This window comes from Euleptes europaea, chromosome 6 (genome assembly GCF_029931775.1).
Source record: "Euleptes europaea isolate rEulEur1 chromosome 6, rEulEur1.hap1, whole genome shotgun sequence".
Taxonomy (NCBI): domain Eukaryota; kingdom Metazoa; phylum Chordata; class Lepidosauria; order Squamata; family Sphaerodactylidae; genus Euleptes; species Euleptes europaea.
Genome location: NC_079317.1, coordinates 85,997,485 through 86,011,785, shown reverse-complemented (window position 1 = coordinate 86,011,785; position 14,301 = coordinate 85,997,485). Strand labels below are relative to the sequence as shown.

Sequence of the window (14,301 nt, the reverse complement as noted above, 5' to 3'; positions counted from 1 at the left end):
AATATTTTCTCTCAGTGTTGGACTAGGATCTGGGAAATCTAGGTTTGAATCCCCACTTGGGCCATGGAAGCTCGCTGGTTGACCTTGGGCCAGTCATTGCTCACACGGCCTAACCTACCTCAAAGGGGTGTTGTGAGGATAAAACAGAGGAGCGCAGAATGATGTAAGTTGTTTTGGGTCTCCATTGGGGTGAAAGGCAGGCTATAAATAAAGTAAATCAATATGAACATGGCTGATTCTTGACATAAGAATTTATTTATTTTTTACAAAATCTGCTTACTACAAAGGTTGTCACCTTCAGGCCCACTATTGTGTATGATGCAAAATGATCTGTTCCAACTATCTTTTATTTGAATTCAGTTTCCCATTTAGAAAGAGTGAGGGAAAATATTCATGCCCTGTACTGAAAGTTGATTGAAGGCTGTCTAGCTTCCTTGGGTTTGTTGGGGAGGGGCTGTGGCTCCGTGGTAGAGCATCTGCTGGGTCATGCAGAAGGTCCCAGGTTCAATCCCCAGCATCTCCAGTTAAAGGGACTAGGCAAGTAGGTGATGTGAAAGACCTTTCTCTGCCTGAGACCCTGGAGAGCCGCTGCCGGTCTGAGTGGACAATACTGACTTTGATGGACCAAGGGTCTGATTCAGCATGAGGCAGCTTCATGTGTTGTTGTTGTAATTGTTTTATTTCTGTTTCCCAGCAGACTCCACAAAAGGAAGCAGGAAGACTGCTGGCAAATGGTCAACAGCTCCTGACTTGGATTTGAATCTACTTTCAGACTTGTATTTCCTTTGCCCAGCTTTGTCGTATTTCTCCCTGATTCTGGCTTGGTTCTTTTACCTTTCTCCTGATTGATTCCCTTAGCTTTCCTCCCAATCCAGTTATGCTGCCCAGGTTCCATAATGTACCTCAATATCTCTTAGGACTGAAATCTCTCATGCATAGTGAAACACATGAAGGTTGGGGCCATCAGCTGATCAAGACACCTGGCACACATTTCAAACTTCTTTTCGTATATGTACACTAAAAGCAGGGGAAAGGCTGAAAAGAACTGCAGGTGGCATGGGAGTGGCATGGGAGCATCACCCATACCCAAAGCGCAGCAGCAGACCCCAGTTAGGGACCCAATGGAGATAGACAAATGGTAGGGTTGCCAACCTCCAGGTACTAGCTGGAGATCTCCTGTTATTACAACTGATCTCCAGACGATAGAGATAAGTTCACCTGGAGAAAATGGCCACTTTGGCAATTAGATTCTATGACATTGAAGTCCCTCTGTTCTCCAAACTCCACCCTCCTCAGGCTCTGCCCCCAAAATCTCCCAGGTATTTCCCAACCTGGAGTTGGCAACCTTAACAATCAGGAATCCACATGTACTCAATCATCTCCAGAACCCATACATTCCTCCCACCAAACTGCATGAATGAAGTGGTACAAGCAGAAGCCAGAATTAGGCAGAGTTAGTATATGCCTGTAAACATGGAGTATCACTCAAGATATTCATAGGAAAACAGCAGTGCACTGTAGGTTTTGGCAGGACCAGGGCTCTTCTCAGGCAGCGGGAAGGCTCAAGCCATCAGTTTCTTTATAAAGATCCCTCAGGCAATCTCTGGCTCCTGCTGGTTCAACATACCTGTGTGAAAAGGATCTTGGGGTCTTAGTAGACCAAACACTGAACATGAGCCAGCAGTGTGATGCGGTAGCTAAACAGGCAAATGCAGTCTTGGGCTGCATCAACAGAAGTATAGTGTCCAGATCACGCAAAGTGATGGTATCGCTTTACTCCGCTATGGTTAGACCTCAGCTAGAGTACTGTGTTCAGTTTTGGGCACCACAATTTAAAAAAGATGTAGACAAGCTGGAACATGTCCAGAGGAGGGCAACAAAGATGGTGAGGGGTCTGGAGACCAAGTCCTATGAGGAAAGGTTGAAGGAGCTGGGTATGTTTAGCCTGAACAGGAGAAGACTGAGAGGGGATATGATAACCATGATCAAGTACTTGAGGGGCTGTCATATTGAGGATGGTGCCGAGTTGTTTTCTGTTGCCCAAGAAGGTCGGACCAGAACCAATGGGTTGAAATTAAATCAAAAGAGTTTCCGTCTAGACATTAGGAAGAATTTTCTAACAGTTAGAGCGATTCCTCAGTGGAACAGGCTTCCTCAGGAGGTGGTAAGCGCTCCTTCCCTGGAGGTTTTTAAGAAGAGGTTAGATGGCCATCTGTCAGCAATGCTGATTCTGTGACCTTAGGCAGATGATGAGAGGGAGGGCATCTTGGCCATCTTCTGGTCACTAGGTGTGGGGGGGAGGTAGTTGTGAATTTCCTGCATTGTGCAGGGGGTTGGACTTGATGACCCTGGTGGTCCCTTCCAATTCTATGATTCTACCTTAGAGCCAGTTTGTCCACCAACCCAGGTAGTGCTGCTGCTGAGTGGGTACATGGTATCCTGGGCGTTGACAGCATCCTGCCTTAATTTGTTGTTATTTGTTTTTCCCTGCAAAATGTTTTTGGATGTTTTTGAAATCCCACTGATTTCAAGTAATTATGGCATATTAGTCTCATCATCTGTGAAGCAGATTAGGCAGTGAGATCATTAGTTGGACCCTCTGAATCGGTTCTGTTTACAGGGGAGCCTTCCTCTGTTGCAAGGAAATGTCCTCTTGGAGGGGGCGTGGCTCAGTGGCAGAGCATCTGCTTGGCATGCAGAAGGTCCCAGGTTCAATCTCCGGCATCTCCAGCTAAAGGGACTAGGCAGGTAGGTGATGTGAAAGACCTCTGCCTGAGACCCTGGAGAGCCGCTGCCGGTCTGAGTAGACAATACTGACTGATGGACCGAGGGTCTGATTCAGTATAAGGCAGCTTAATGTGTTCATGTGGAACATGCCTCCTCCACTGAAGCAAGGCTGCTTCTGCCAGAGGAATTTCCCACAATTAGTAGAATGGCTGTATAGGATCCATCCCAATCACATGACAAAGACCACCATGGCTGGGTTTTGTGTTGCATGTTAAGACCAATACTTGGCGAGGACTCGCTCTTGGTGGTCCATACACTGGATCATCACTCTCAGAAATGTTTTCTTTTTAGCAAGATTCAATGTATTAATTACCCACAGCTGTCTCGAGTGGAAGCTATTCTAAAAAGCCCTACTCCAAGAGTCTATGAGGACGTGGAACTGGTTCTACTGAAACCATGGAGCATGTCTTATTTTATTGTAGAAGATATAAGCACTTAAGAACACAGCTGATCAATCCACTAATTCCTGATACAGACATGCCTGTAGCTAATAAGCTACAATTTCCGCTGGGTGGTTGTGATCCAGCTATCACGGTTCCAGTAGTGAGGCTTATTGGGGGTTTATTTGAATTTAAGAGACATGAGGATAATTTAAAGAACATACCGTATATACAATTGAGAGCCAGCATGGTGTAGTGGTTAAGAGCGGTGGTTTGGAGTGGTGGAGTCTGATCTGGAGAACTGGGTTTGATTCCGCACTCCTCCACATGAGTGGCGGAGGCTAATCTGGTGAACTGGATTTGTTTCCCCACTCCTACACATGAAGCCAGCTGGGTGACCTTGGGCAAGTTACAGTTCTATTAAGAGCTCTCTCAGCCCCACCTACCTCACAGGGTGTCTGTTGTGGGGAGAGGAAGGGAAGGTGATTGTAAGCCGGTTTGAGTCTCCCTTAAGTGGTAGAGAAAGTCAGCATATAAAAACCAACTCTTCTTCTTCTAAATAAATTATATACAATAAAATAATTTTAAAAATTCTGCCCAGCAGTTCAATATGGTTAGCTCACAGCCTATTGACTAGGAGCTGTACCATTAAAGGAAGAAATGTTTTCCAGTGGCCAGAAACTATTGTGCCTAGTTCTTCTGTGGCTGGTAGCATCCTTAAAAGCTATAGTAATACCCTAATAATTAATTTCTAAATTCTGATTAATCATAGAAATTTGCACATCTATTTGGAAAATACTTCTCACAGGAAAAGAATAACAATAATCTGCAAAGGCTGTGTTAGCACTGTGAATCAGGAAACACTTGCCTTGATTGAAATGGGTTGCTGCTAAGGGAAACAAAAGGGGGGCTTGTATTAAACATGCAAAGGGTTTCTGCTGATTTAAAGAAATAAAATCATCATTTCAGCTTGGTTCTGATTTCACTGAGTTCCGAGTGAGCTTTGCATTGTCCATTTAGCAGCCTAGTTCTTTTTAGCCTTGAATATACATATAACATGATTAGAAGTGATCTGTTTAAAAAATATATCCAGAATGATCTTTATCAAGGTAAACCACTGAACAAATGTGCTGGGGTTTGTAGTTTGTTTAAGCAGTACACAGAGGACCTCATTATTATGGCACGTCTGTCTGAAGGTACTGTTTGAAAGATCTAGGGATTATGCTATTGGCCCGAGAAAAGTGATGTAAAAAGATGGAGCTGTATCTGTGGAAACCAGAATAAATAACAAAGAAACTGCTATAGCAGGAGATGCATCTTTCAGATATATGCAGCTCCTTTATAAAATGGCCTTAAAGCATGGTAGCATCCTCCTGTTTTCTGCCATCGGTCTATAGCATGTCCCAAACAGACAGCTGAAATTATACTCCAGATACTGGTACAGAATATATGGCTCACAGCTTGGGAAGAGCCCCCTGCTCTTGAACAGAGAGTGGTACATTCCTTCGATTGTAAACCTCTGCTAAATTGGCTGTTGTGCATTTAATCCTAGTCGTCTCCGTGCTTGCAGGTAGCATTAAGCATCTTTCCCAACTGGTTAGGCTTTCAGAGACAAGTGTCTCTGCTGGTTGGTTTTTTCCCTAATTTTTTTAAAAGACTTCCAGCCATCCCTCTCATCAGACAATTGGGGAGACTGCAGAGAGTAGAAGTGCTGAGCTGCAGAGGATGGACGGTGTTAGCGGCAACAAGACGATGTCTTACAGTCGATGGAGTTACGACAGGTACTGTGCATCACGACGGTTAACTTTCCCCCTTCCTTATTTGCTTGGTAAATAATGCAAGGCAGTGTGGCCCGTTTAATAGCAAAGCTCAACGCCTCTTGCATTTATCGTTTAAAATCAGTATTTACTTTAGGAAAACGCACAGGCTCTTTTCTTCATTACCTATACACAGCCTCTGGTGTGAGCTTGAAGTGACATTTTGTTTGTTAACCTCTCAGTTCCCATTGACAATCAGCTGTTCCCACTAGTCAGTTGTTAATGCTGGAAGTGGGAAAGTTCCTAGAAATGTGCTTATTTTCTTGTCTTCAGATTCCCAGTGGTGGTTTCCTCAGGCCAAAGTGTAAGGAAATGCTGTACGCTAGAGTCCAGCTTGTATGCAATGCTATGAAGTTCAACGGGAAATTCAGCATTAGATATTCTATAGACAAACTCAAGTGGCAAATCAGTTGAGAAGAGGGAAGTATTGTATTTTCTGCCGAAAACTCTGCAAAAATGCCCAGGAAGCACATGAATGAAAAAGGCAGGCAGTGAAGCTCCTTTGAGACTTCTTTGAGGCATCGTTATACTACTTCTGATAACAAATTGCCATTTCTCTCACTCGTTTCTCCCCCAATGGTAACATTGATCTGTTACAGCAGCATGGGTAAATCTGGAGCTGCATAAATAATCAAATGGGAATGTTTAAGTTTTAGGATCTTTAAAAAAAAGTATTCTGCATTTATATGCTTTTGCTCACATTATTGCCCCTAAATAACAACCGTCCCACAAATCAAATGAGACCCGGCGTGGTGTAGTAGTTAAGGTGTCGGACTAGGACCTGGGAAACCCAGGTTCAAATCCTCACTCACGCCATGGGAACTTGCTGGGTGACCTTGGGCCAGTCACACACTCTCAGCCCTGACCCTGGCTAGTATTTGGATGGGAGACTGCCAAGGAATACCCGGGTTGTGATGCGGAGGCAGGTTATGGCAAACCACCTCCAGACATCTCTTGCCTTGAAAACCCTATGGGGTCGCCATTAAATCAGCTGTGACTTGGTGGCAAACAAAAAACAAAAAGGTAATCTCTGAAAATGAAAAACTAAGACCTACTTAGCACAGGCCACACAAATCCCTCTAAAGTGGTGGGCTACAGAATAAGCCTGGTAAAGGGAAGTGAATGTCACTCAATCAGCTGCCAGAAGAAAACACACAGCGAACATTTTATACTGTTCAGAAAAAGTATATGACGGTGGTGAGTTTTTTCCCTTCATTTTAGCACATCTGGCTATGGTCTTGTCCCATCATGCCCTGTCCTATGATATATCTTTTGATAGATGGCAAGTTTGCAGCAGCTGCAATGAACTGATGGTACAGGAAAGGTGACTGAAATCTTGACAATAGGTTTTGTTCGGCAATAGTGCTGAATTGCATTATGTTCATTTGTCTGATTTCCTATCACAATAGTGCCCCATTGGAAAAGAATTTGTTAGCAAAGAATGCTGCGAACAGTCAACCTCTTGTCTCCCTTTGCATTCAGCAGCTGTTAGGAGTCAGTTCCCAGATTCTTCTTGTTCTTGTTTTACATTTTGGTAGGTAGCTGAAAATACAATAAACCGTGATCTCATCTCCCTAATGGTTGCTTCTGCAAGGTTGAGAAATGGTGCAGAATTGTTTCTTGCTTATTAAAACTGTCCTCCCACATACATCTTATAACCAGTGCAATTCCAAAATAGAGTTATTCTCTGTAATACTGGAAGCTACTTTCTGCTACTGGTTGTAACAGCGAGGGGCTCAAAATATAGAGGGTCTTGGGTGATGCCTTAGAGTGAAAACATGTTAACAAACAAAGAACTAGCATTAAAGCAGGTTTTGTTCTTGTAGAACCTTGTTTAGCGTGATAATACTTTCCCCCACCCAGGCATAATTTAGTTTGCTTGCATTTGCCTTCTCCCATATCATCTATATACTGATAGCGAATTGGGCCAAATCTGAGGATACTTAAATCCGGTGACTGGAACTGCGAACAGTCAAGACAGATCTTTCTACAACCCCCCCCCCCCAAAGGCCCCGGGATTGCAGAAACATGTGAAATATATTTTTAAAATGTGGGGGGATTACTAGAAAATGATAAAAGGAGCACCTGTAGCTTTAATCAATGGATTCCCTCAGTGGCTGTTGCTAGGTAACCACAGTATTCCAGACTGGGCTTCCATGAGTAAAAAGGCAGGGAGAGGTTGCAGGGCCCTTTCCAGGCCTATTTTGGCTTTGAGGGAGGACTCATCAAGGCCAGGTAGGGTTGCCAGGTCCCTCTTTGCTATTGGCGGGAGATTTTTGGGGCGGAGCCTAAGGAGGGCGGGGTTTGGGAGGGGAGGGACTTAAATGCCATAGAGTCCAATGGCCAAAGTGGCCATTTTCTCCAGGTGAACAGATCTCTATAGGCTGGAGATCAGTTGTAATAGCGGGAGATCTGCAGCTAGTACCTGGAGGTTGGCAACCCTAGGGCCAGGCCTGGCTAGGGTTGCCAGCTCCAGGTTGGAAAATTCCTGGAAATGTTGTGGTGGAGTCTGAGGAAGGCAGGGTTTGGGGAGGGAAGAAGCATTAGCTGAATATAATGCTATAGAGTCCACCCTCCAAAGCAGCCATTTTCTCCAGGGGGACATATCTCTCTCGTCTGGAGTTCAGTAGTAAATCTGGGATATTTCCAGGTCCCACCAGGAGGTTGGCAATCCTAGGCCTGAAAGCAACTTCTGGGTGACTTCCTACCATTCAATTTACATGACTCAACTAGGCCTGGCTGCTTGCTACTGTTCAGCATCAGCCACCCTATGAAAACCAGTGTGGTACAGAGATTCAGAGTAGGGTCTGGGAAACCCAGGTCCAAAGCCCCAACTTGCTGTAGAAGCTCACTAGGTGATTTTGGACCAGTCACACACTTTCAGTCTAATTTACCTCGCAGGGTTGTTGTGTGAATAAAAAGGAGGAGACGAGAATAATGTAAACTGCTTTGGGCCCCACTATGAAGAAAGGTGGGGTAAAAATGAAGTAAATAAATAATAAATAGAGCTGAAGATGGGAAGAAGATAAAAGGTAGGTTGGTGAAAGGCTGAGAAGGAGAGAAGGAGGCGGGGAAGGGAAGGGAAACAAGAAATAGTGGGGGGGGGGTAGAGGGGAAAGTGAGGTGCCACCCTACAAGTCCTTTAGGTTCCCTGCCATGCAAGTGGGCCTAGCCCAGTGGTGGGCACCACAAAACTACCTAGTTTTCCTAGGTAGAGGCTACTGGGGGGCAAAGAAGGAAAGCTTAAGACAGAGGGGCTAGGGTTTCCAGGTCCCTCTTCACCACCGGTGGGAGGTTTTGGGGGCAGAACTTAAGGAGGGCAGGATTTGGGGAGGGGAGGGACTTCAATGCCATAGAGTCCAATGGCCAAAGCAGCCATTTCTCCAGGTGATAACTGTTGTAATAGCAGGAGGTCTCCAGCTAGTACCTGGAGGTTGGCAACCCTAAGGGGGCAGATAGAGGTAGGTTGGCTGTTGAGTGGGAAGGAGATAGGGTTGCCAACTGCAGGTTAGGAAAACCTGGAGATTTTTTTGGGGGGGGCTGGGGAGAATAGGATTTGAGGAGGGGATAGGGTTGCCATATTTGGATTGGGAAATACCTGGAGATTTTTGGGGTGGAGCCTGAGGAGGATGGGGTTTGGGGAGGGGAGGTATTCAATGACATAGTCCAATGGCCCAAGTGGTCATTTTCTCCAGGTGAACTGATCTCTATCGGCTGGAGATCAGTTGTAATAGCAGGAGATCTCCAGCTAGTACCTGGAGATTGGCAACCGTAGGAGGGGAGGGACCTCAGAAGGATATAATGCCACAAACTCCACCCTCCAAAGCATCCATTTACTCCATGAGAACTAGGGTTGCCAACCTGCAGGTGGGGGCTGGAGATCACTTGGAATTACAGCTGATCTCCAGATGACAGAGATCAGTTCCCCTGGAGAAAATGGTTGCTTTGGAGCTTGGACTCTATGGTATTATATCTTGCTGTGGTTGCTTCTCTCCCCAAACCTCTCCTCCCAAGGCTGTACCCCCAAATCTCTAGGAATTTCCGAACCTGGAGCTGGCAACCCTAAAAAAGGAAGCATGAAAAGGTGGGAGATTATGGGAGCTTTCAGGAAAGGGAAACAGGAAAAACCTGGGGAGGGGAAAATGAGATGCCTCACGCAAGTCCTTATGGGTTTCCACTGCCCAGGCTAGCCTGATCTCATCAGATCTCAGAAGCTAAGCAGGGTCAACCCTGGTTAGTATTTGGATGGGAGACCAGCAAAGAATACCAGGGTTGCCGTGCAGAGGAAGGCACTGGCAAACCACCTCTGTTAGTCTCTTGCCATGAAAACCCCAAAAGGGGTTGCCATAAGTCGGCTGCGACTTGACGGCACTTCACACACACATATATACAAACAGCGAAGTCAGCCAAATCTGAGGATACTTAAATCCAGTGACTGAAGCCATGAACCTGCAAGTCAGATCTTTCTACAAACCTGAAAAGGGTCCCAGGCATGCAAAAAAATGTAAAAAAAAAAAAAAAAACCCAAATTTTAAAAAGAGGGCATTTAAGTATTGGATTCCCTCAGTGGCTGTTGCTAGGAAACCACAGCATTCCAAGCTTGGTTCTGTCAGTAAAAGGCACAGAGATGGGGCAGAGCCCTTTTCTAGTCCTATTTTGGCCATTGAGAGAGGGCACCTTGGCTAAGGTTGCAAGCTTTTTTCTTTTCTTTTTTGCCGTCAAGTCACAGCTGATTTATGGTGACCCCATTGCCAGCTAGAGATTGGGAAATTCCTGGAGATTCTGTGATGGAGTCTGAGGAGGCCAGAGTTTGGGGAGGGAAATGTCCTCAGCTGGTTATAATGCCCTCCTAAACAGCTATTTTCTCCAAGGGGATTAGGATTTCCTGGTCCTTCTTTGCCACTGGCAGGAGGTTTTTGGGGCAGAGCCTGAAGAGGGCAGGGTTTGGGGAGGGGAGGGACTTCAATGCCATAGAGTCCAATTGCCAAAGCAGCCATTTTCTCCAGGTGAACTGATCTCTATCTGCTGGAGATCAGTTGTAATAGCAGGAGATCTCCAGCCACCACCTGGAGTTTGGCAGCCCTAAGGGGGACAGATCTCTGTCATCTGGAATTCAGGTGCAATGCAACTAGCCACAGTTTTTGTAAGCAGAGGCTTTGAGGAAGGAGAGGGAAAGCTGAAGACAGAGGGGCAGATAAATGTAGGCCAGCTATTGGGGGGGGGGGGGAAGGAGAGACGGATGCAGGAAAATGGAAAGGAATATCAGGGCTTTCAGGAAAGGCAAAGAGGAAATAGTGGAGGAGTGAGAAATTAGATGCCTCCCGCAAGTCCTTGTGCGTTCATGTTTGTGTGTGTATATAATTTGTCTAGCAAACTACTCAATATGAGATTATGCTACATATAACTAATAATCGTATTGCAGATGTTCTGCCTGTTCAGGTTCATCTGACATTTTGCATAGATGGTCAAATGGTAGCCCTTAGACCAGATGCACCTTCCTGAAGCAATTTTATATAGTCCCAGATGGCCTACCAAAATATTGTTAAACAATAAGTAATGATGATTCTGTGTATTAATATTGCATATTAATATTACACTGATTTTGAATGTGGCATGTCAAGGTACATGTTTATATGTAACATTATGTTCAAGTGAAGGTACTTTGTAACTGTAAATCCTTCACTGCTGGATGGGGCCTCCTTTATTATAGAACCTAAGCACACTCCTCCACCTTGGATAGGGTTGCCAGCTCAGGGTTGGGAAATACCTGGAGATTTTTGGGGCGGAGCCTCAGGAGGGCAGGGTTTGGGGAAGGGACAGACTTCAGTGCCATAGAGTCCAATTGCCAAAGCGGCCATTTTCTCCAGGTGAATTGATCTCTCTCAGCTGGAGATCAGTTGTAATAGCAGGAGATCTCCAGCTAGTACCTGGAGGTTGGCAACCCTAACCTTGGATAAGAGAATGCCTACCACCCAAGCAACCACAGACATTGAAGACCCTTGATACAGATATTAAATGGGGCTGTACCAGACATTCTCTAATCCCGATGTTCACTTCAAAAGAGCACATTCAGTGCAGCCAGGCTACTGGGGTGGGGGGAACCTCGGGTCACCAAATATTTATGTTGTTTCTTTACTACTGGGGGTAAAGTGTAGATGACTGGGGAAGGTAATGGCAAACCACTCCGTAAACATAGTCTGCCTAGTAAACGTTGGGATGTGATGTTACCCCATGGGTCAGGAATGACCTGGTGCTTGCACAGGGGACTACCTTTACCTTTTTCTGTACTACTGAACTCCTTTTATTCTTCTAACTGTTGCTTCAGTGCCCTTTTACTTCTTCTTTCTATTAAGCTTTTTATTCACTTTTCAGTTACATTGTATTATTCATCTGCATGACACACCCACCAGCTGCCCCTTGAGTTGTATGCCATTCCCAAAATATATTAAAAGGAGGCAGGCCAAAGAGGCACAGACTTTTATGTGAATACATAGCCATTTCCTGAAACAATGTTCCCTTCTGGCAAACTACAGACGTCGCTAAAGCTAGACACAGAAAGTACCTTCTGTATTACCATTGCTCTTCATTTCCTCTTCAAGTAGGATGCATCCATAGACAGGCACATTAAATATGAATTGCCAAGTAGCATTTATCATAAGAATTATTTTAGTGATAGTCTGCTTGGTTTAAATCAATAAATGTCTTTTTACCTTTGATTAAGTGTGGCAACTGTAACATTACACTCATCAGTTTTGGCTAGGGTTGCCAACCTCCAGGTAGTAAAACAAGAAAAGAGCACCTCCGTGCTATTACCGTCAGGTTTGGAAACTGGCACGGGAAGAAATCAGTACAATAATACAAAATGTGTATATTGTGTTTCAAAACATTTCAACAAGTACAACGGCCCCAGGAAGCGGCGGCGCGGCGGGGCGGGGGCCGGGGCGGCCTCTGCGCCACCGCAGGAGGCCGCCCCAGGCCCCAGGAAGCGGCGGCGCGGCCGGGCGGGGGCCGGGGCGGCCTCTGCGCCGCCGCAGGAGGCCGCTCCCGGCCCCAGGAAGCGGCGGCGCGGCCGGGCGGGGGCCGGGGCGGCCTCTGCGCCGCCGCAGGAGGCCGCTCCCGGCCCCAGGAAGCGGCGGCGCGGCCGGGCGGGGGCCGGGGCGGCCTCTGCGCCGCCGCAGGAGGCCGCTCCCGGCGGCAGGAAACAACGCGGGCCCAGCGGCGGCGGCGGTAAGTTCTCCCCTCCCTCCTCCCTCCTCCCTCCTCCTTCCCTCCCCCCTCTACCGTATTGACCCGCGTATAAGCCGAGGCCGGCTTTTTCAGCCCTTTTTTTGGGCTGAAAAACTCGGCTTATACGCGAGTATATACGGTAGATGGATGCAACATTGATTAGGATAGCACAATCAATCATGTAACCAATTAGTAAAAATTAAGCCTGAGGAAGAGATTTCACTGTCCCAACTGCTGCCCCTTGTACGTTTTGTTCTTGAGGGTCCTTAACTCTGAGAGACGATTTTAAAGCCAAGTAGTCCTGAAAAATGAAAGTGGGGAAAGATCTGCTCTTGCCTTCTACAAGCTTTCCCATAAAGCATATAGCTTGCAGCATATTGTGGGCATCACACATTTTGGACCCTATGAAGGGATTTCCAGCATTTCGTTATTAGGCTTGTCAAGCACCTGGAGATCTCCTGCTATTACAATTGATCTCCAGACAACCCATATCAGTTCCTCTGGAGAAAATGGCTGCTTTGTAGGATGAACTCTATGGCATTATACCCTTCTGAGGTCCCTCCCCTCCTCAAACTCCTCCCTTCCTAGGATCCACCCCCTAAATCCCCAGGTATTTCTCAGCCCAGAGCTGGCAACCCTATTTCCTATTGAAATCAATCAAATGTACTCACTAGGAACAACAACAAAACAATCATAATACAAGAAGTAAGAATAACTGGGAACCAATTTACACAGTCAATTCAAATGCCAGATTTTTCCAAACTTTGTCAGTCTTAGGAATTAGATGTAGCAACTTCCTTTGAATCAACAAGAATACTTTGTGGAGTGACTTGTACAGTGCTAGTGGTACCATTGTGATAATAGAAATCGTACAATTGTGATAATAGAAATCGTACAATTGTGATAATAGAAATCATACAAAATTGTATCCATATACACTTTATACACTATTTTCCCTATGCAAGTATATGGTCTCGGTGCAAGCATATCACATGGAGATAGTTCAGTGGCAAACATTTGTTCAGAAAATTTATATCCTGCCTATTCAGAGACCTGCTCAAAGTAGCTCACAAAGTGAAAAAAATACAATAATCATAAAAACCCAAAACCTTGAAATGATCAATAATAAAATATTCAAAAAATATTACTTTTTCTTTTATTCATAGTGTAAGTACTATATTTAATTATGAGTGTTGCATTGCTGGCACCCAGTCAGTCAGCAATAGGTACCTCTTAAAATGATGTTTTCATACATTACGGCCAGGCTAAACAAGGTGTTCCGTACTAAAGCACCACATTCGAAACAAACAAAGGGTAGTTTCTCTAATTGGCATAATTAGTTATAATAATGATCATGGTTTACATGTTTGCCATGGAACAGCTGGTAGACACTCATTTCGTCTCTCTGTTTTTTTTTTAAACCTTGGCTGAGCTTTACAAAAATAGTTCAGTGCCTTTTTAGATTTGAAAAATGATGATAATTTTATTCTTTGTTTAATTGCCTTCTGTTTTATGTGCTCTGATGCCACAATGTTTTCAAGATTCTTTGCAGCCACAAGCATATCAGACTAAGATCTCATGATCTCTTTGAGAGGGTTTCTGTAGTATAGCAATCACTGTCCCTATCATACAGAAGATCCTTGCTTGGTTTGAAACTGGGCAAAAGTAAAACCACCCCTTTGAGAAAGGCATTTCTGTCTGTGCAGGATATATGAATGCATTATCTAGGTGTTCACTGGGTAAATGTAATTCATCTGATGCTTGAATTGCCTGAATGACCTTTAATGCAGGTATTCATCTCTATCAGTGACTAGTAAGTTCATAGTATTTTGGGCTCTCCTAGATCCTTTCCAGTTCTGTCCCTATAAGGTTATTGCAGTACAGGTAGCTCTTGTGTTTGAATCCATTTAGGAAGACGATAGCAGACTTGTAAATAGCTGTCTACTTGGTAGCCTATGGCAAATAAGAATCACTTCCAGATGACCTGGAAGGGAAGGGTTGGTTTTTTTGCTATCATCACAGCTGACCTATGGCGACCCCATAGGGTTTTCAAGGCAAAAGACATTCAGAGGTGGTTTGCCACTGCCTGC

General features: G+C 45.1%; 1 protein-coding gene across 3 annotated transcripts in view; it reads left to right on the top strand.

Annotated features, from left to right (window-relative positions):
• Positions 1-4,850: 4,850 nt before the first annotated feature.
• Positions 4,851-14,301, top strand: part of TUB (TUB bipartite transcription factor) — a 148,641-nt gene continuing 139,190 nt past the window's right edge. For all 3 annotated transcript variants that reach the window (XM_056851484.1, XM_056851486.1, XM_056851483.1), the window contains exon 1: positions 4,851-4,948. In XM_056851484.1, coding sequence (XP_056707462.1) covers positions 4,893-4,948 — 56 coding nt within the window. In that variant the 5' untranslated portion in view covers positions 4,851-4,892. The remainder of the gene's footprint in view (positions 4,949-14,301) is intronic.